This window comes from Chiloscyllium plagiosum, chromosome 2, assembly GCF_004010195.1.
Source record: "Chiloscyllium plagiosum isolate BGI_BamShark_2017 chromosome 2, ASM401019v2, whole genome shotgun sequence".
NCBI lineage: Eukaryota > Metazoa > Chordata > Chondrichthyes > Orectolobiformes > Hemiscylliidae > Chiloscyllium > Chiloscyllium plagiosum.
The window spans coordinates 82787404-82811135 of NC_057711.1; the positions used below are offsets into that span (position 1 = coordinate 82787404).

General features: G+C 41.6%; 1 protein-coding gene across 5 annotated transcripts in view; it reads left to right on the forward strand.

Moving 5' to 3' along the window:
* Positions 1-23732, forward strand: part of LOC122561322 (solute carrier family 28 member 3-like) — a 196365-nt gene that overhangs the window by 33320 nt on the left and 139313 nt on the right. For all 5 annotated transcript variants that reach the window (XR_006314992.1, XM_043713019.1, XM_043713029.1 and 2 more), the window contains one exon: positions 4054-4198. Coding sequence is in view for 4 of the 5 variants with exons in the window: in XM_043713019.1 (XP_043568954.1) it covers positions 4054-4198 (145 nt within the window). In the remaining variant the exon portion in view is untranslated. The remainder of the gene's footprint in view (positions 1-4053; positions 4199-23732) is intronic.

Below are 23732 nucleotides of genomic sequence, written 5' to 3' on the forward strand. Positions count from 1 at the left end.
CTCAAGGCTGTCAAAACAACAGGATATACACGATTGTTCTTTATTGAAGCAAGGTACACTCCAAAAATAGTACAATAATACTAATACATGATAAGCTTACTCATATAATGCTTGCAGTCCCACATGAACTGGTTTACATGGACTTGTCCAAGGATCAGACCAAAACAGGTCTAGCCTACTCTGCCTCAATCTCCAGTCGTTGATCAGACACCTCCTAGTCTTCAGCTAGCTAACTATCGATCTGAGGCAACATTTTTTGACTCCATCCAAAGAAGCAACTTGTATGATAAAACATTAACACTGTCCAGTTTTGAGCTGTTAATTAGACAGACCATTGGCAGACATCACAAATGTACCATTGTGAGGTATTCTTCCATTCCTTCAAACTTTTGCCTGTTTTCCTTGAAAAGAGGGTTATCCTTTGATTCTTAACAAACCTTGACCTCAGGTAGGCTTGCTCATGATTGCTGCAGCTTTTGTGTTATCTAATTAATCAGATGATATTTGCACAACATTACCGTATGATCAACTGCATCTTGTTTTACAAACAAATGATCAATCATATCCAATGCACTCCATCTGGTTTAAATCAGAGCTTCAGTCAGACACAATGTGTCTGCAGTTTGCTTCATCACCTGCTGAATTACAGCACTTTTTAACAAGCATATTTCCTCAGAAAACATGCAAAATGTTAAGAAATGGCCCAGTGATCTTTCAAATTATTAGGTCACCCATCCAACAGATTGACCTTTCAATAGTGTAGGCTTCAATTTTTTTTCTTTTATTTCAGCTAAGAGAATAAAAGCTAAATTCAGGATGAGATTATTGACTTGTAGCGAGTACAACCATTTTCCTTTATGCTCGGACAACTCTAGTCAATGGAGAATTTTCCCTATGATTGTGATTGTATCCAGTTTTGCTAGGGCTCCTTGATGCCATACTGGTTGAAAGATTAGCTTCATATCACTTCCTGTCTTGTGTTCAACTGTTTTGTCCATGTTTTTAGATCAAGGTTTTAGTGAGTTCAGGAGCTGGCGAACCTGATGAACCCAAACTGAATGTCAGTGAGCAAGTTATTGCTAAGTAAGAGCCACTTAATAGCACTGTTGATGACACGTTCCATCACTTTTCTGATGATCAAGAGTAAACTTGGCTGGGTTTGATGTGCCATTCTTTTTGTATACAGGAAATAGCGAGGCAATTTTCCACATCAGCAGGCCCTTTGGCCAATAAGTCCACACCGACCCTTCGAAGAGTAACCCACCCAGACCTATTTCCCTCTGACTAATGCACCTAACACTATGGGAAAATTAGCATGGCCAATTCACCTGACCTGCACATCTTTGGACTGTGGGAGGAAAACGGAGCACCCGGAGTAAATCCACGCAGACGCGGGGAGAATGTGCAAACTCCACACAGCCAGTCATCCAAGGCTGGAATTGAACTTGGGACCTTGGTGCTGTGAGGCAGCAGTGCTAACCACTGAGCCACCGTGCCGCCCCACATTGTTGGGTAGATGCCAGTGCTGATGCTGTACTGAAACAGCTTAATTAAGGCTTCAGCATGCTCTGGAATATGTCTTCGGTCCTATTGTTGAGGCCCACAACCTTTTCAGCATCCAGTACCTTTCACTGTTTTTTAATATCATATGTGAAATGAATCAACTGCATGGTGGCAGCTGTGGGGCTGGTACCCTCAGGAGAATTCTGAAATGGATTGTCCACGGGGCACTGAGTTTGAAAATGCTTTAGCCTTGTGTTTTCCACTGATGCACTGGGCTCCCTCACTGTTAATAATGGGGATATTTGTGGAATCTCCTCTTCCAGTGATTTGACGAATTATCCACCACTGTTCGTGACTGGATGCAATGCAACGGCAGAGCTCAAATCAGATTTGTTGGTTGTGGGATCATTTAGCTTGCCTATCACATTCTGATTCTTTTTTTGACAAAGAAATAATCATGAGTTGTAGCTTCAACAAATTGACATCTCACTTTTGGGAATGCCTTGTGCTGCATGTGGCAAGTCTACCTGAACTTTGCACTGAATGAGGATTGATTCACTGGCTTGTTAGTAATGGTAGAATGGGGAAATGATGTTTGAATACAATTCTGCTGCTTCTGACAGCCACAACTGATAATGGATGCCCAGTTAGGTTTATTTTTTATCTTTCCCATTCAGCAACAATCAGACAAAACAATGGATGTTGTCCTCAATCTGAAGAAGGGACTGTGTTTCCACAAGACTGTTTGGTGCTCCTTTTTACAGATACTTTCATGAACAGATGTGTCTGCAACAGATAGATTTGTGAGAATGAAGCTAGGTACATTTTTCTGTCCAACTGCCATAAGCCCAGTCCAGCAGCCACATCCTTTAGGACTTGTCCAGCTTGGTCATTTGTGGTGTTGCTGAACCACCCTTGGTGATTGATGTTTCCCACCAAGTGTATATTTTGTGACCTTTCTTCCCTCCAGTGTATCCTCCAAGTGGTGTCCAATGTGGAAGAGAACTGATTCATCATCACAGGGAAGGAGACAGCAATAGATGATAATCAGCAGGATTACTCTCATTTTACTTGATGCTATAAGACTTCATGATGTCTGGAGTCAATATTGAGGACTCTCAGGGAAATTCCCTTGCAATTGTATATCACTGTGCCACCACATCTGGTGGCTCTGTTGGGTCAGAGCATACTCAGAGGTGGTGATGGTGGTATAGAACAGTATAGCACAGTACAGGCCCTTCAGTCCATGATGTTGTGCCTAGCATTTATCTTAATATAAGATCAAGCTCAACCAAACAGCCCCCAATTTACTGCCATCCATTTGCTTGTTCTACAGTGGCTTAAATATCCCTAATTTCTCTGAATCTACTACGACCGCTGGCAATGCATTCTACGCCCCTAACACATGAACCTACCTCTGACATCTCCCCTATACCTTCCTCCAGTCACCTTAAAATTATGACTCCTTGTGACAGCCATTTCTGTCCTGGGGAAAAGTTTTTGGCTATCTACTCTATCTATGCCTCTCATTACCTTGTATGCCTCTATCAAGTCATCTTTCTTCTTCCTTCTCTCCAGTGTGAAAAGCCCTAGCTCACTCAACCTCTCTTCATAAGACAAGTCCTCCAATCCAGGCAGCATCCTGATAAATCTTCTCTGTACCCTCTGTAAAGCATCTACATCCTTCCTATAGTGTGGCAACCAGAACTAGACACAAATTCCAGTGTGGTCTAACCAGGGTTTTATAGAGCTGCGGCAAAACCTTGAGGCTCTTAAATTAAATCCCCCCTGTTAATGAAAGCCAAAACTGGAATACTCATTTTCATGGAATCGTATTTTATAAACAATATCAGGCTGTAGTTTGACAAGTATCCCAATTTTGCTACAAGCTCCTAGATGTTAGTTTAGTAGAACTTTGTAGGGTTGACAAGGCTATTTGTGCCTTTATTGTTTCTGGTGCCTTGGTCTAAAAGGGTGTTAGTCAACCAGATAGGTTTTTACAAAATCAACAATATCTTCATTGTCACCACTGGTGTAGCTTTTAAGGTTTTGTTAAGGTAATTCAAATTTCACCATTTGTTGAGGTGGAATTTGAGTGTTAACCTGGTTCTCTGGATTGCTAATCTAATGACATGTCACTATATCATCACCTCCCTATAATTTCGTGGCAATTACATATTCATATTGACCTTTCCCTCTAAAAGTTAAATTATAGATTTTATTTGTTCTTAGAATGTGGATGCTTTTGGGAAAGTCAAAATTTTTTGCTCTTTGAGAATTGCCCTAAGAAAGTGACAATGAGCCTTTTCCTTGAACCACTGCAGGCTTTGTGGTACTGGTGATCCGAAAATGGTTCTAAATTAGGAATTTCTAATTTTGACTAAGTGATAGTGAGGCAACAGTGATATTTGTCCAAGTCAAGATGACGGTTTACGTGGAAGGGTGTTTTTCCAACTAATAAAATGGCTACATCATTTATTGGTTCCATAGAATGATAAAGTTGACTAAACCTAAGATTTCTTCAAACTATTGTATTTTCTTTTACCTCAGACTACTATATATGATTCTACTTGTACTAGTTGTACTTTGGCTTATTCTGGACACAACTAAGCAAGGCACGAACCAGCTAATTTCTGTTGTGGGACTTCTGTTGTTTATTTTGTTCTTGTTCATCTTCTCCAAACATCCAGATAAGGTAAAGACAGTACTTCTTTCCTTCATTATTTTTTATTCTTGCCGAGTAAATAAATAGTAGTTTGAACAAGTTATTTCAGAAAGGCTGTAAGAAAAAGCCAGGAGATTCTGATGGACAGTATTTACATGCATTTGGAAAGGACCGATTAGGGATTGTTAACATGGCTTTGTGTGTGGAAAATTGTGTCATTAACTTGATCGAGTTTTTGAAGAGGTGACAAAGAAGATTGGTGAAGACAGAGTAGTAGATGTCTGTATGGACTTCAGGAAAGTATTTGATAAGGTTCTGCATGATAGACTGGTTAGTAAGGTTAGATCGCATGGGATCCAGGGGGAACTAGCCAGTTGGATACAAAATTGGCTTGAAGGTGGGAGGCAGGTATAGGGCGTCACTTTTTGGATTAGAGGCCTGTGACTAGCAGTGTGCCATAGTTGGGTCCACTGCTTTTCATTAATGATATAAATGATTTGGATGTGAGTGCAGAAGGAGGCATGGTTCATACATTTGCAAATGGCACCAAAATTGGTGGTGTAATGAACAATGGTGAAGATTATCTGAGAGTACAATGGGACCTACATCAGATGGACAAATGGGAGAAGGGTGGCAAATGGAGTTTAATTTAGATAAATGTGAGGTGTTGCATTTTGGTAAGGGAAATCAGGGCACGACATGTTTGCTTATTGATAGGACCCTGGGGAGTGGTGCCGAAAAAAGAGTCGGCAAGTACATAGTTCCTTGAAAGTGGAATCCCAGGTACACAGGATGGAGAAGAAAGCATTTTGAACCTTTGCCTTCATTGGTCAGAACATTGAGTATAGGAGTTGGATATCATAATGCAGCTGTACAGACATTGGTGAGGCCACTTTCAGAATACAGCGTACAATTCTGGCTGCCCTTCCATAGGGAGGATGTTGTTAAATTTGAGAGGGTGTAGAAAAGAATTCCAAGAATTTGCTGGAATTGAAATGTTTGAGTTATGGGGAGAGGCTGAATAGGCTGGCGCTTTTTTCCCCGGCGCATTGGACGCTGAGGGGTGACCTTATAGATGTTTATAAAATCATGAAGGGGCATGGATACGGTGAATAACCAAGGTCATTTTCCGAGGATGGGGAGAGTCCAAAACTGGAGCCATGTTAAGGTGAGGGGGAAAGATTTAAAAGTGACCTGAGGGGTAACTTGTTCACACAGAGGGTGGTGCATGTACAGAATGAGATGCCAAAGCAAGTGGTGGTGGACAGCAGGGCCTGTTTCTATGCTTTATGACTCTAAGTAGACTTTAATTATATCTTTCATTTTTGTTCTTTATTTTGGATATCTTTGTCCAAATCAGTGCAACAGATCTGAAGTTAATTATGATTTTAAAATAATGTTTCCACGTCATTCAAAATGGTGAAGTTTTATTCTTAACCAAGATGCCAGTGCCAATTCTGTTGAAATCAATGGAAAGGACATAGATGCCTTTTACAATTGTTAGGTGATCCACTCTGTCAGGGTACCACCCAGCTACGGAGGTTAAAAAGGTATCTCTCTCATGTTAAGGAGTTTATGTATCAAGTTGGTTAGGACTAGAGAGGTGTTTCCGTAGTCACTGGAATGGGTACTGCATGATATGTTGCCTTCCTTGTGCCATTGTAAAGGAAGGAAGGAAGGAAAATTTCTAAAAGTTTTTGCAACTAGCAATTCCCAGATAGTATTCCCTGAGGGAATATTTTCTGAGCATCTACTTTGTAAAGCCACCTGAGAATCTAATTTTGTATATCACCTCTCATTTTTTCTAAACTCAGCCATTCATCACCCTTCATCTTGGGAAATAGCCGAGTGGAACTTCTTTGAAGTGCTTCCAATGCAAGTAACATTTTCCTTAAGTAAGGAGACCAAAGGAGAACGCAGTACTCTAGGTGTGGTCTCACTAATGCCCTGCAGCATTGTAGTAAGACTTACTTAATTTTACACTCCACCTCCATTTGCAAGGACGACTGAGGTTCCTCCATACTAATCTTTTGCAAATCGTTTATCATGGTGTTCTGTTTCCAAAATATCTGCCTATAATACAATTGGTTCTTTCAATACAATCATTTTTTTAGCAAGGAGAGACTTCCCCATTTCTGTTAAGTGATTCTGATCAGGGCTGTTTCAAAAATATGGAGCCATACTTCCATTCTGGCAGTTCTCTCATAGTGCAGAACTGTTGGGGGAAGGCAAACCATGCACACATTTTTCACAGCAGTCAATGGGTCCTTCAGTCGGGGAAGGGTGTGCAGGCCTGGAGAGACAGAAGGGTCCATTGGGTCTAGAGTGAGGTAGGGATGTTGGGTCAGGATCGGGGGTGTAAGTTGTTGAGAGCAGGGATAATTGGGGATGTGTGAGATAAGTATAGGGTACAAATTCTCTGGAATCCTTTGTATGGTTCCAAGCATGGAGGATTACCCAGCAGAATTTTCAATCTCCTCAGCAATTTCTTCAGAGTAACCAAGGCATTAGTCAGACCACAGCTGGACTGTTGTGAACAGTATTAAGTCTTTTATTGAAGGAAAAATGTACTGAAAAGGATAAAATCTTAGAATAAAGAGGCACTTGTTTAAGATACACATGAAGAGAAAGCTTTTCTCCTGGAAGGTTGAGAATCTGTGGACTTTGTTTACTACAGAGAGCTGTTGAGGCCAGGTTGCTAAATATATTGAAAGCTGAGACAGGTTTTTAATCAGTAAAGGAATCAATAGTTATGGATAAAGGCAGGAATGTAAAGTTGAGGGTTACCAGATATGCAACGATCTCATTGACTGGTGGAGCAGGCTTGGTGGGCTGAATGGCTACTTCTCCACCTATGTCATATGGTCTTATAGCCTGCTACCTGGAATTCTGCAGGGTCCCCATCTGCAATGCCATCTGTGCTGGAAAAACGACTGTCTAGATTATAATAGCACTCGAAAGGGATTAATTAGTGAGGGAATAAAGAGAATAGAAAAAGGGCTTGAGGAACTCGGCATCATATTTGGAGAGAGAAAGAATTAACGTTGACTCTTCTTAAGAACCGAAGAGAGGCGGAAAATTAACGGGTTTTCTCGTGCAGAAAAAGATGACGGAAATGAGTGGAACAAAAGTAAAGATCAGGGGAAAGTTAGCAGGTGGGAGAGATTAGAGATGGAAATGTGTTGCTGGAAAAGCGCAGCAGGTCAGGCAGCATCCAGGGAACAGGAGAATCGACGTTTCGGGCATAAGCCCTTCTTCAGGAATGAGGAAAGTTTGTCCAGCAGGCTAAGATAAATGGTAGGGAGGAGGGACTTGGGGGAGGGGCGTCGGAAATATGATAGGTGGAAAGAGGTCAAGGTGAGGGTGATAGGTCAGACTGGGGTGGGGGCGGAGAGGTCGGGAAGAAGATTGCAGGTTAGGAAGGCGGTGCTGAATTTGATGGATTTGACTGAGACAGGGTGGGGGGAGGGGAAATGAGGAAACTGGTGAAATCCGAGTTCATCCCTTGTGGTTGGAGGGTTCCTAGCCGGAAGATGAGGCGTTCTTCCTCCAACCGTCGTTTTGTTGTGGTCTGACGATGGAGGAGTCCAAAGACCTGCATATCCTTGGTGGAGTGGGAGGGGGAGTTGAAATGTTGAGCTACAGGGTGGTTGGGTTGGTTGGTCCGGGTGTCCCAGAGGTGTTCTCTGAAACGCTCCGCAAGTAGCCGGCCTGTCTCCCCAATATAGAGGAGGCCACATCGGGTGCAGAGGATGCAATAGATGATATGTGTGGAGGTGCAGGTGAATCTGTGGTGGATATGGAAGTTTCCTTTGGGGCCTTGGAGGGAGGTGAGGGGGGAGGTGTGGGCGCAAGTCTTGCACCTCCTGCAGTTGCAAGGGAAGGTGCAGGGAGTGGAGGTTGCTACCATACATCACCCAATGTTGGCTACTGATTGTCCCCATTAATAGCTATTCTTTCTCCTAAACTGACTTTAAGCAGCTACATCTCCTCTATGATAACACTCAACATTGAAGCTCACCAAGGATCCGTTCTCAACCTCCTACTATACTTCCTGTACACCTATGACTGTAGCCAAATTCTGAATGAGCGCCATCTACAAGTTTGCTGATGACACCACCATGGTAGGACGGATATCAAACAGTGATGAGTCAGAATACAGAAAGGAGATAGAGGGCTTGGTGATGTGCAATGATTATAACCTCTCTCTCAATGTCGGCAAAACTAAAGATCATTGACTTCAGAAAGAAGGGAGGAGAACACGTCCCCATTTATATCAACAGAGCGGATGTTGAGAGGATTGACAACATTAAGTTCCTAGGAGTGACAATAACTGACAACCTGGCCTGAACTTCCTATGTGGATGCAGTGGTCAAGAAAGCACAACAACGCCTTTTCTTCCTCAGGTGGCTCAGGAAATTTGGAACATCCATAAGGACCCTCACCAACGTTTACAGATGCGCCATAGAAAGTATACTGTCAGGGTGCAAAACGGCCTGGTACAGCAACTGTTCTGCTCAGGACTGTAAGAAAGTACAGAAGGTTGTATGTACAGTACAGACCATCACTGAAACCAACTTCCCATCCATGGACTCCATTTACATCTGTCATTGCTGCAGAAAGGCTGCCAACATCATTAAAGACCCATCCTACCCCAGTATTGCTCTCCTATAACCTCTTCCGTCAGGTAGAAGATACAGAAGCTTGAACACACGCAACAGCAGGCTCAAGAACAACTTCTTCCCTGCTGTTATTAGACTGATGAATGGACATTCAAACTTCAAATAATGTTGATCTTGTTAATGTTATTCTTGCCTCACGCACGTCCTGTGCGGTTTACCTGAATGCCGCACTCTGTACAAGTTTCTTTCACCCTATGATCTGTGTGTCCTTGCTGCACCCAAATAAAGAATCTACCTCTGACATCTATCTTAAATCTATCACCCCTCAATTTGTAGCTATGCCCCCTCGTACAAGCTGACGTCATCATCCGAGGAAAAAAGCTTTCACTGTTTATCCTGTCTAATCCTCTGATCATCTTGTACGTCTCTATCAAATCCCCTCTTAGCCTTCTTCTCTCCAATGAGAACAGACGCAAGTCTTTCCTCATAAGACCTTCCCTCCAGGCAACATCTTGGTAAATCTCCTCTGCACCTTTTCCAATGCTTTCACATCCTTCCTGTAATGGGGTGACCAGAACTGAACACAACATTCCAAGTGCGGCCGCACAGCACTACCAACCTAGGTGGCCACTTTCAGGGATCTATGTACATGAACTCCAAGGTCCCTCTGCACAACCACACTACCTAGAATCTTTCCATTGACCCAATATTCTGCCTTCCTGTTATTCTTCTCAAAGTGAATCAGCTCAGATTTATCTGCATTGAACTCCACTTGCCACCTCTCAGCCCAATTCTGCAGTTTATCCAAGTCTTCCTGCAGCCTGAAACATTCTTCCACACTGTCCACTAGTTCACTGACTTTGGTGTCATAAGTTAATTCTGTTTCTCATAGCACAGACACTGCCAGACCTGCTGACTTCCAGCAACATTTTCTGTTTTTATTTCATATACGCATCTGTAATATTTTGTTATTGTTGCAGCTAAGGGGAAACTCTGTTCAGACTAATGAATAATAGAGAAGCTATTAGGCTACTGTGTCCACCAAATAGTGATGATGAGATCAGGTAAGAAATTTCAGGCAAATTACTGATAGGTTTTCATCTCTAGATAATTAAATGTGTAGTGCCATAGGTGCGTAACATTATATTTTTATTTAAATAAATAAATGCTTAGGGGCTATAGACCCTTATTGTTAATAGTAGAAAAAAAACCGAATGTCTCTTTTCAGAGAAAATAGAAAAAAAGTCTAGAATCCAAAATAAACCTCTGCATTCTAACTTGGGTTAAAGGGTAGTTTTCTGAATGGTATAAAGCTGTCTTGTATTTGATAGGTAGTTGGTGGTTGAGTTGGCTTGATGGACTAGGTAACTTCATTAAAAGGCATTACAATAGATGGGCAATGGCTATTGTTTAAGGAACAAATTGTGACAGTTATGCATGAAAGAACACAAGAATCATGGCTAACAACAACGTTTTAAGGGTGGTTAGGTTCAAAGTGGAATTATATAAAATTGCTAGAGGAAGTAGCAAACATGAAGATCAGGAGCAATTTAGAATTCATCAAGAGAGCACCAAAAGGTTGATTAAGAAGTGTAAAATTATTTGTGACAATAAATTTGCAAGGAGCATAAACATGGACTATAAGAGCTTCTGTAAGTGTGTGAAAAGAAAAAGATTGGTGAAGTTGAATGTCAGTCCCTTACAGACTTAAGTGGGAGAATTGATAATGAAGAACAAAAAATATGTCAAAGCAATTAAACAACTACTTCAGTTCTGTCTTCACAGAAGTCACAAATAACTTCCCAGAAGTGGTAGAAAGGAGGAATTGAAGGAGGTTATGGTATTTAAAAAATAGTGCTAGAGTAATCAGTAGTACTGAAAACTGACAAATCCCCAGGGTCTGATGATCTACATCCAATAGTACCAAAAGGGGGTGCGGTGTGTGTGTGTGTGTGTGTGTGTGTGTGTGTGTGTGTGTGTGTGTGTGTGTGTATAAATATATATATATAGTCATCTTCCACGATTCTGTGGATTCTAGAACAATCCCATCAGATTGTGCAATGTAGAACCCCGCCCAGGTATGTCCTACATGTGAAAATTAGTACCGATTAAACCTGGCCAGTTATCGTCCCATTAGTCGACTAACACTAATCAGTGAAATGGAAAGGGTCATCAACAGTATTATCAAGTCGTACCTAAGCAATAGCTCGCTTATTGAGGAGAAAGTGAGGTCTGCAGATGCTGGAGATCAAAGTTGAAACTTTATTGCTGGAACAGCACAGCAGGTCAGGCAGCATCCAGGGAACAGGAGATTCGACGTTTCGGGCACAGGCCCTTCTTCAGGAATGAGCAGAGAGTGTTCAGCAGGAGAAGATAAAAGGTAGGGAGGAGGGACTTGGAGGAGGGGAGTTGGCAGAGGAGATGACCTGGGGTGTGCAGTGAGAGAGGGACTCACTGAAATCTTTGTAGAGAGAGGCAGAGAGCTTCTTCAAGGAAGGCATCCTTGTAAGAGGATTCGCAGTAGGTTGAAATCTTCGAGGAGAAAGTGAGGTCTGCAGATGCTGGATATCAAAGTTGAAACTTTATTGCTGGAACAGCACAGCAGGTCAGGCAGCATCCAGGGAACAGGAGATTCGACGTTTCGGGCACAGGCCCTTCTTCAGGAATGAGCAGAGAGTGTTCAGCAGGAGAAGATAAAAGGTAGGGAGGAGGGACTTGGAGGAGGGGAGTTGGAAGTGGAGGAGATGCGGTGGAGGGCACCGTCGACCACGTCGCCTTCCTGACCTGCAGTCTTCTTCTTGACCTCTCCGCCTCCACCCTACTCCGACCTATCACCCTCACCTTGACCTCTTTCCACCTATCACATTTCCAACTCCCCTCCTCCAAGTCCCTCCTCCCTACCTTTTATCTTCTCCTGCTGAACACTCTCTGCTCATTCCTGAAGAAGGGCCTGTGCCCGAAACGTCGAATCTCCTGTTCCCTGGATGCTGCCTGACCTGCTGTGCTGTTCCAGCAATAAAGTTTCAAGCTCGCTTATTGACTCTCAGTTTGAATTCTGCCAGAGCCTCTATGTTCCTGACCCCATTAGAGCCTTGATTCAAACATGGACAGTAGAGCTGAACTCTAGAGGTGATGTGAGAGTGACAGACTTTGATATCAAGGCCGCATTTATTTGTATAAGATTAAGTTTCTTAAGAAAACTAGAGTAAATGACAATCAGGAAAGAATCTCTGCTGGTTGGAAGTATACCTAGCGCAAAGGAAGATGGTTGTACTTTTGGAGGTCAGTCACTGCAGCTCCAGGAGTTTCTCAGGTAGCATGCTATGCCCAAATATCATCAGCTGCTTCATTAATAAACTTTCCTCCATCTTGAAGTCAGAGTGAGTTGCTTGCTGATAGTTTCGTCTCGTTCAGAACAATTCACTCAGATACTAAGCAACCCAACGAGAGCTGGTTAAAATTTAAGCTTGGGCTGACAAATGGCAATTAATGGTCAAGCCACACAAGTGCCACACATTGACCACTTTCAACAAGTGAGAATATAATCATTGCCTCTTGGCATTCAGTGGCATTATTATCACTGAATCCTTCACTATCAACATTCTGGTGGACACAATTGACTGGAAACTGAACTGGACTAGCCACATAAATACTTACGCTGCAAGAGTTGGTCAGGGGCTCAGAATACAGCAGAGAGTAACTCGCCTTGACTCCCCTAAGCCTATCCACCATCTACAAGGCATCAGAAAGGACTGTGATGGAATACTCACCACTCGCCTGGATGAGTGCAGCTCCAACAACATTCAAGAAGCTTGACGCCTTCCAGGCATAGCAAGTGGCTTGATATACACAAACATTCAATATCTCTACTACCGACACAGGAGCAGCAGTGTCTACCATGTGTAAGTGAACTGTAGAAATTTATCAAGGCTTCTTAGACATCACTTTCCAAGCCCATGGCTGCTATTATCTGGAAAGATGAGGTCAGCAGATACAAAGAAACTCTACCATTATCTCTGAAGAAGGGTAACTGGACTCAAAACATTAACTCTGCTTTTCTCTGCAATTATTGCCAGATCTGCTGAGTTTCTTCTGCAAATTCTGTTCTTGTTTCAGATTTTCAGCATCCACAGTTCTTAATTTATTTTAGTAGGAATAAATAGGTCTTTTTCCAAGTAGCAGCCAGTGACTAGTGGGATATCACAGTGATTTGTGCATGGATCCCCAGCTGTTCATAATTGAATACATTATTAATGACTTAGATAAGTGAACTAAGTATACTATCTTCAAGTTTTCAGATGTCACAAGCTTGGTGGTAGGGTGAACTGAGTAGGATGTTGAGATGCGTCAGTGTGATTTGGATAAGTTCAATGAGTAAATACCTGGCATATGAAGTATAATGTGAATAAATGTGAAGAAACCCTTTGGTAGAATAAATAGGATGGCAGATTATCATCTGAATGGTGATGGATTGGGAAATGGGGGAGGTGCAGTAAAACCTGAATGTCTTTGTACACCAGTCGCTGGAAACAAGCATGCAGATGCAGCGGCCGTGAAGAAAGCAAATGACATGTTGACCTTCATAGTGTGAGGATTTGAGTTTCTGCAGTTTTACAGGGCCTTGGTGAGACCAGCTTGGAGTATTGTGTGCAAGCTGAGGAAGGATGATCTGGCTATGGAGAGAGTGCAACAGAGGTTTACCAGACATATTCCCAGGATGGTAAGACTGATCGATGAAGAGAGATGATCAGGTTGGACTATTGCACTGAAGTTTAAGGAGGGGTCTGATAAAACTCTATAAAAACCTAACAGGACTAGATGGGGTAAATGCAAGAAACATGTTCCTAATGACTGGGGACTCCAGAGTCAGCGGTCAAGGTTCATGGACACCAATTAGCCACGAAACAACATGACCAGCTATCCTTAGTAGCCACACACGCAGATGACAAGCACATGAATTTGACTGGGACAACACTATTATTATAGGACAAGCCAAACAGAGAACAGCCAGGGAATTCCTGGAGGCATGGCACTCATCCACAGATTCAATCAATAAGCACATCGACCTGGACCCAATATACCGACCACTGCAACGGACAGTTGGAACTGACAACCGGAAGCGGCAGATTTAAACCACTATAAGTGCCGGAGGAAAGATCACAGAAGCGCTTCACAGGAGGCTCCCAAGCACTGAGGATGTCACCTAGACAGGGGACGAAACGTCAGCAACACAAATTCCCAGCTCGGCGAACAGAACCACAACAACAGGTTTAGAGAGATTTGGGCCAAATGCAGGAAAGTAGGGAAACTTGGTCAGCATGGACGAGTTGGACCGAAAAGTGTATTTCTGTGCTGTATGACTCTACATGTAATTAACTGAAAAAAGTATCATAAAAGTTCGGTTTGAATGAAAATAAACTTGTTTGAATGTATTAAAAGAAAAAAACAAGCACCATGAACTAATATTCTAGTTTGTAACTACTTATGCTATGAATCCAGTTACCTTTACTCCCCACTCCCAGATACTGCCTGACCTGAATATTTCCAGCATTTCTGTAATACGGCAGATTAAATATTCAATTTTCAATTTAGTATACTGTATTTCCTACTCTCTTTGCAGTCTCCATAATTTGAAACATATAGGATTCTAAAGGGGTTTGAATGGTAAATGTTGAGCGAACGTTTCCCTCATGGGAGAGTCTTGGACCAGACAACATAGTCTCAGAATAAAGGTTTAAAATTTAAGATTCAGAGAAATAGGAATTTCTTCTCTCAGAGAATTGAGTGTCTTTGGAACTCTTTGCCACAGAGATCTGTAGGGCTGAACTCTTGTGTATGTTTAAGGATGTAATAGATTATTGATTAATAGGGAAATCAAAGGTTATGGCGAAAGTGCAGGGCAATGGGTATAAGGAATGTTGGACCAGCCGTGATCCTATTGAGTGGCAGAGCAGGCAGAATGAATGGAACTGCCTACTCCTATTTCTTCTGGTTCTAAATCTTTGGTGAGATTAGGTCATTGTTTGTGGAAGATATCCAGAAGACAATATGAGCATTTGGTTGACTGCTATTTTCATTCAAACTAATCTACTGTTTTGCTACTCACAATATGAACTCGTCTACATTGGGGTGATGAAACACAGACTTGGTAACCACTTTGCGGAACACCTATGTTGTAGCCGTAAAAATGATCCAGAGTTTCCAATTGTCTCACTTTACACACCAATGTGTTTCAGTGCCAACATTTCTGTCTCTGCACTACTTCAGAGAGGCTCAATGCAAGCTGGATGAATAGCACTTCATCTTCTGTATGGGGACCTTACAGCTTTCAGGACTCAACATTCAGTTTAACAATTTTAGAGCTTAAAAACCTTCTTCTATGTCAATTGCACTTCTCTCTTCCCCACAATGCAGGCCCTGACATGAATGGGATACTTTCAGCAGACCTGGGTTGTGGGCAAGGGTGACCTGCTGACGTTGATCTAAAACTGCTGTCAACCTATTTTTTTTATTGTCAGTTGGTCCATTACTTTTCCATTTGTATCTTGCATTAGGATCCCTTTTATTGTTCAGTCCTTCCGATCTTCTATCCTATCACATCATTCCTATTGCTTTTTTTTTTCTTGACCTAAAATGTTAAAGTTGTTCTTTCTCTATAGCTGTTGCCTGTTTTCTGGCTCCTGTTTCTGTTTTTATTTCAGATTGTCATCATCTGCAATATTCTGCTTCTGTTTTGCCAAAGCTGAGATGAGAGTCTCAAGATAACATACAAATCTTCAATATTCAAAGTGAAAGAAATTATCCACTATATTAGTATACTTCATGAGCTCCTGCCTGTACAACACTAACACAAATATACTCATCTTGAAGGATTTATGTAGAGTGAAGAGAATAAATGAGGACTGGTGAAGCTATAGCAAAGGAACAGGAACCAATTAAGAGACGATGTTGGGTAATCCTATATGGAAGATGGGGGAAAAAGTTGCAGCTGTACAAGCCGCTCCTTTTTTGAGGTATTTCCAGTGTTGGAGCTGATTTCCTCAAATCTTTGGAGCAGCAATTACTGTTTTATAAGCTGTTGCATTGTTTTGGAACTTTAGAAGAAAAGGAATCCAAACAATAGCTCTTTAAAAAAGGAGAAAGAGAAGATGCAGATACCATGTGGGAGGTGAAATAAATGGAGAAGTAAACCTGCATAGCTGTGTGACTGGGCAATGAACCAGCACAGCTGACTGTTTCTGCTGTTTAGTAATATGTATCTCTGAACATCAGCATTCATTCTAAGAAAGGTAAACAAACAGTGAAATTCACAGTTGACCTTGGAGAAACCTGTGTGGGGAAGTGTGCAGTAGGAGAGCAGCTAAGTGGCTTATTTTCTAAAATGTATCCTTACTGTTTTTAGTTTGTGAATCTACATAGCAGAGTGGTTTGTTTTTTAATTGTATGTTTAATTCAGATCTGTCTCTTGATTAAACTTTAAAAATATGAAGCATAGACACTGTTATTCTGCTGCAGTGTTTTTAGAGCAGTAAGACTGTGTTATTTTTGGGGTTTATAGATTGTGAAGGTGCAAAGATGGCCTTTAGTAGTGTGATGTGCTGTTCTTGATAATTATGTCTACAGGAAGTGTGTTTGGTTGCAAATCCTATTGGATCTCATAGAATGGCAATTAGAGGCAATGAGAAATTTATAGGATCCTGTGGATGTGGTGGATGGGAATTTCAGGGAGGTAGAAAAACAGAAGATACAGTCATCTAGATGGTTTACATCCAGGAAAGTTAGGAGGGGTAGGCAGGTAGTGCAGGAGTCTCCTGTGGCTATCCCCATCTCAAACAAGTATGCTGTTTTGGAAAATGTAGGGGATGATGCACTCTCTGGGGAATGTATCACCGACAGCTATGTTTCTGGTACTAAGAATGACTCCACTGTAATGTCAGATTCTAAGCGATCAATTGTGATAGGGGACTCTCTAGTCAGAGGCTGACAACAAAACATAGAATGGTGTGTTGCCTCCTTGATACAAGCTTCAAGGATATCTCAGAGAGAGTGCAGAATATTCTCAAAGGGGAGAACGTCCAGCAGGAGCTCATTGTACACATTGGAACTAACAAAATAGGGTGAGAAAAATAGGAGATTCTGAGGAGAGAATACAGGAAATTAACAGGAATTTAAAAAGGAGGTCCTCGAGGGTAGTCCTATTTGGATTACTGCTGGTGCCATGAGCTAGTGAGAGTAGGAATAGGAGGATTGAGCAGATGAATGCGTGATGGAGAAGCTGGGGCAGGGGTGAAAGATTCACATTTTTAGATCATTGGAATCTCTTCTACAGCTGAAAAGCAAGTGAAGGGATGATCTATGATCTGATTAATTAATCTGAGGCAGCGAGATAATTATATAAAATTAAAAATGAGATGGGTGTTGGAGACGAAGATCTGTCTTTACTTGCTATTTAGATGGTGACACTTTAGTCACACAGCCTGACACTTTTTATCATCTGCAAAGACTTGGTATTTAACTGTCGGCACTCCATTCACACCATTTGCACAATCTTTTGATCTGTCCGCCTATAAATTCTCTGTCTGTGTATTTCCGTCCACCTCACCTGTTGAAAGAGTAGCGCTCTGAAAGCTTGTGATTTCAAATAAACCTGTTGGACTGTAACCCGCTGTCATGTGACTTCTGACCTTGTCCACCGCAGTCTGACATTGGCACCTCTGCATACTTTGGAGAAGGATATAGAAGCTAGAGAACTTGGGGAAATAAATAGTGACATCTTGAAAAATGTCCATATTACAGAGGTGCTGGATGTCTTAAAATGCGTAAAGATGGATAAATTCCTGGGATCTGATCAGGAACTTTGTGGGAAGCTAGAGAAATGATTGCTGGGCCTCTTGCTGAGATATTTGTATCATCGATAGCCACAGGTGAGGTGCAGGGAGACTGGAGGTTGGCTATAATGGTGCCACTATTTAAGAAAGGTGGTAAGGAGAAGCCAGGGAATTATAGACTGGTGAGCCTGATATCTATGTGATCTGTATGGACTTCAGTAAGGTGTTTTGACAAGGTTCCGCATGGCAGACTGGTTAGCAATGTTAGGTCACTTGGAATACAGGGAAAACCAGCTATTTGGATACAGAACTGGCTTGAAAGTAGAAGACAGAAGGTGTGGTGGGGTGTTGATTTTTAGGTTGGAGGCCTGTGACCAGCAGAGTGCCATAAGGATTGGTGCTGGGTCCACTTTTTTTTCATTTACATAAATGATTTGGATGAGAACATAGGAGATGTGTTTGGTAAGTTTGCTGCTGATGCCAAAATTGGTGGTGTAGTGGACAGTGAAGACAATTATCTCCGAGTACAACATGACCTTGATCTGATGGGCGGGTGTTACGAGGAGTGACAGATTGAGTTTAATTTAGATAAATGTGAGATGCTACATTTTGGAAAGGTAAATCAGAGCAGGCCTTATACACTTAATGATAAGGTGTTGCTGCATAAAGAGACCTTGGAGTGCAGGTCAATAATTCCTTGAAAGTAGAGTTGCAAATAGACAGGATAATGAAGAAGGTGTTTGGTTTGCTTGCCTTTATTGGTCAGTGTGTTGAGTTTTGGAGTTGAGAGATAGTGTTGTGGCTGTACAGTACATTGGTCAGGTCACTTTTGGAATACTGTGTTCAATTCTGTTCTCCCTGCTTTAGAAAGGATGTTGTGAAACTTGAAAGAGTACATTCAGGAAAGATTTACAAAGATGTTGTTAGGGTTGGAGAGTGTGAGCTATAGGGAGAGGCTGAATAGGTTGGGCATATTTTCCCTATGGCGTTGGAGACTGAGGAGTGACCTTGTAGAAGTTTATGAAATCATGAGAGGCATAGAAAAGGTGAATAGCCCAGAGTAGTGGAATCCAAAACTAGAGGGCATAGGTTTAGGGTGAGGGGGGAAAGATTTAAAAGAGACCTAAGGGGCAACATTTTACACAGAGGGTGGTGCCTGCATAAATGAGCTGCCAGAGGAGGTGGTGAAGGCTGGTACAATTACAACATTTAAAAGATATCTGGATGGGTATATGAACAGGAATGGTTTAGAAGGATATGGGCCACATGCTAGAAAATGGGACTAGATTAATTTAGGATATCTGGTCATCATGGACCAGTTGGACCAGAGTGTCTGTTTCTATGCTGTGCAACTTTATTAATCTAAGTAGCCAGGTTCAGATGCTCATCTGCTGGGGTTGCTTTTCCAAGTGAGTTCTAAAGGGAACCTTCCCTTTGTTGCCACCTTGAGAACATTTATAGAGCTCTGCATGGAAAGACAGAGACTCTTCTGAATTACCGTTCTGCTTAGCTTCTACAATCTGATATGTTCATAAATCTGCAGTCCATTGTGTAACTAAACTGCGAGACTGGCAATTGACCTGTTTTTGATCAGGAGTGGTGGCAGTGAAGTTAAAAGGACTCGTGAGAGTAGAGAAGCCCAGAAACAGCTAGACCTGTGGTAAAGCTGTTCAATAAAACCAGAATGTGAGAACAGTTAGATAATTGGTGTGATAAAGGTAAAGTGTTGCAGATGATGGAAACCTGAAAGAAACAAACACAGAGAATACTAAAGAAACTCTGCACATCTGGTGGCATCTGTTAATGCTTTGAGACTGGTATGTCTCCTTTTCAGAATGGATACATTTTAAGAAGAATCATATTGGACTTGAAATGTTCAATGAAATGTTTTTGTCGCCACAAGTGCTACCAGACCTGCTGAGTTTCTCCAGATAATTGGTGGATAGTTCTTTCTTGATCCTTGTGACTGGATATTGCTTTATGGCTATGAGTACAGCTTACAAACTTCATGTAGATAATTATTTTAAAAGTTCAAGCTTTAGAAATTCTTAGCTTTATAGATTCAAGGAGTTCTGGTTGTTTATCTGACATAACAGAAGATATTCTGGTAAAATAAAAGGCTCCATATTTTATTTAGCTATGTCTAGGGAACTCAGGCCTATAACTTTCAAATGGTGCACTGTGTGGAAAATTCTAGAATCTCCTGGCAGTCTGCATGACCATGTATGCAGAAAATGCATCTGGCTAGATCAACTCAAGCTTTGGATTTTGGAGCTTGACCTGCTGCTGATGATACAAAAATGTGTTCATGATGCTGGGAGGTTCTTTAGCATGTCTCATGATGTGATCACCCTGCAACATAATGAGATTCTGACAGAAAAGGAATGGGTGACAATCAGCTAGAAATAGGGGACCAGAAAGATAGTGAGGGAATTCCATAAGTACATCTCATACACAGTCTGCTTTTTTGCTTTGAGAAAATGTGAGACTAATGGTTTTTCTGCGGAGGCTCGCCAGAGCCCTGGAGATATCCAGCTGCTCATAGGTGGAGAGATATGCTTGGAAAGGCAATAGTAGGAGGGGATTTATTAGTGAGGCAAATAGATAGGTGCTTCAGTGGTTTTATAAAGTTAAAAATCACACGACACCAGGTTATAGTCCAACAGGTTTATTTGGAAGCACTAGCTTTCGGAGCGCTGCTACTTCAGGTGGTTGCGGAGTATAAGATTGTAAGACAGAATTTATAGCAAAAGTTTATAGTGTGATGTAACTGAAATTATATATTGAAGAAGACCTGGTTTGTTTGTTAAGTCTTTCATCTTTTAGAATGACTTGAGAATGTAACATCTAAAAAGGTTTTGTGATTTACATATGAAAGCACGGAAAACAACATGGTTATTCTAAAAGATAAGAGACTTAACAAGCAATCTAGGTCTTTTTCAATGTATAATTTCAGTTACATCACACTGTAAACTTTTGCTATAAATTTTGTGTCTTACAATCATACTCCACCACCACCTGATGAAGGAGCAGCGCTCCGAAAGCTGGTGCTTCCAAATAAATCTATTGAACTATAACCTGGTGTTGTGTGATTTTTAACTTTGTACACCCCAGTCCAACACCGGCGTCTCCAAATCTATGGCTTTAGATGTGACTCCTGGATACTGTGTTGTTGCCTGGCTAACAGAGTCAAGGATGCCATTAAACTCCTCCAGGCTTTCTGGAGTGGGAGTGTGAACAGCCAGAGGTTATAGAAACATAGAAAATAGGTGCAGGAATAGGCCATTCAGCCTTTGAACCTGCACCATCATTCAACATGATCATGGAATTTCAGTATCCCATTCCTGCTTTCTCTCAATGCCCCCGATACCTTTAGCTGCAAGGGTTACATCTAGCTCCCTCTTGAAAATATCTAATGAACTGGCCTCAACAGCTTCCTGGGTGAGAGAATTCCACAGGTTCACAACTCTGAGTGAAGAAATTCTCCCTCATCTCAGTCCTGAATGACTTACCCCTTATTCTTAGACTGTGACCCAACATCGGCAACGTTCTTCCCTCATCTAACCTGTCAAGTCTCATTAGGATTTTATATCTTTCTGCGAGATCCCCCCCCATTCTTCTAAATTCTAGTGAGTACAAGCCCAGTCAATCCTGCTATCCTAGAAGTCAGTCTGGTGAACCTTTGTTGGACTCCCTCAATAGCAAGAATGTCCTTCCTCAGACAAGGAGACAAAAATGTACACAATAGTCAAGGTGTGTGGCCTTACCTAGGCCTTGTATAACTGCAGCTGAAAAATGTGTTGCTGGAAAAGCGCAGCAGGTCAGGCAGCATCCAAGGAGCAGGAGAATCGACGTTTTGGGCATAAGCCCTTCTTCAGGACTTGTTTAACTGCAGCAAGACATCCTTACTCCGATATTCAAATCATCTTGCTATGAAGGCTAGCATGCCATTAGCTTTCCTCATCACCCGCACCAACCTTCAGGGACTGTCCCACTGTGACATCCAGGTCTCATTGCACCTCAACTTTTCCTAAACTGCCACCATTCATATGAAATTCTGACTTTTGCTTTTAGAGATGAAAGTGGATAATCTCATATTTATCCACATTATATTGCATTTGCCAAGTATTTGCCCACTCATCCAGTCTGTCCAAGTCACCCTACAGCCTCTGAGGATCCTCCTCACAGCACACACTACCACCCAGCTTAGTGTCATTTCCAAATTTGGAGACATTGCATTCAATTTATTTATCCAAATCGTTAATGTATATTGTGAACAGCTGAGGTCCCAGCTCTGAATAATGTGGCATCTCACTCATCACTGACTGCCACTCTATAAAGGACCCATTTATTCCAACTCTCTGCTTCCTGTGTGCCGATCAGTTCTCTGTCCGATACCATGAGCTTTAATTCTCCTTATAAATCTCTTGCGTGGAACCTTGTCAAAAGCCTTTTGAAAGTCCAGGTACACAACATCTACTAATTCACCCTTGCCCAATCTAATGGTCATACCCTCAAAAGATTCTGGAAGATTTTACAAGCATGATTTCCCCATTGTGAATTCATGCTGACTAGGACTGATTCTGTCACCGCTTTCCAAATGCTCAGTTATTACATCTTTAATAATTGACTCCACCATTTTCCCCACCACCAATGTCAGGCTAACTGGCATACAATTCCACATTTTCTCTCTCCCTCCTATTTTAAAGAGTGGGGCTAGACTAGCTACCTTCCAGTCCATTGGAATGCTGGAAAATAATCACAAATGTATTTGCTATTTCTAGGGCCACTTCCTTGAGTACTTTGGGATGCAGAGCATCAGGCACTGGAGACTTATTGGGTTTTAATCCCATCAATTTCTCAATACATTTCGTGACTAATAAGGATTTCCTTCAGTTCCTCCTTCATGTTTGACCCTTCATCCCCTAGCATTTCCTGAAGGTTATTTGTGTCCTCCTTAGTGAAAACAGATCCAAAGTATTTATTCAATTGTTTTACCATCTCATTGTTGTCCATTATGAATTCACCTAATTCTAACTGCAAGGCACCTACATTTATCTTCACCAGTCTTTTTCCTCTTCACTTATCTTTAAAAGCTTTTGCAGTCCGTTTTTATGTTTTCTACAAGCTTACTTTCATATTCCATTTTCCCCTTCTAAATTAAACCCTCTGTCTTCCTCTGCTGAATTTTAAATTTCTCCCAGTCCTCAGGTTTGCTGATTTTTCTGGCCAATTTATATGACTCCACTTTGGCTTTAATACTATCCCTGATCTCCCTTGTTAGCCATGATTTCACCATCTTCCCTGTTTTACTCTTATTCCTGATAGGGATGTATAGTTGTTGAAGTTGTTACAATTGTTATGGTCCATGTTTGGAACAATGACACATGAAGAAAGAAATGAGCCCTGTAAGCAAATTTCAGGGAATTAGGTAGTAAATTGAAAAGCAGGACTTTAAAGGCAATAATTCCTGGATTACTCCCAGTGCTACACAGAATTGAGTATAGGAATAAAAAGATAGAGTAGATGAATGCATGGCTAGAAGAATAGTACAGGATAGAGGGCTTAGATTACTAAGGCATTGGGGCCATTTTTGGGGGAGGTGAGACCTGGCAAGTTAGATAGCCTACATTTAAGTAAGAACAAAGAACAGTATGGCACAGGAACCGGCCCTTTGGCCCACTAAGACTGCACCGACACATGATGTCTTGCTAAATTAAAAACCTTTTTCCTCTATGAATCCCTCTATGCTCAAATATCTGTCCAGATGCAGCTTAAATGTTACTCTTGTATCCACCTCTGCCACTCCCTCTGGCTGCACATTCCAGGCATTTACTACCACCTATGTAAAAAAAACTTGTCTCTCACATCTTTAAACTTGCTCCCTTTTACCTTAAACCTATGTCCTCATGTAATTTATATTTATACCCTGGAAAAAAGACTCTGGCCATCCATGCTTCTCGTAATTTTGTAAACTTCTGTCAGATCTCACCTCATCCTTCAATGTTCAAATGAAAACAACCCAAGTTTGTACAATTTCTCCTAATACCCTCTGAATCAGGTAACACCTGGTACATCAGGTAACATCTGTAGATATTTTCTGTACCCTCTCCA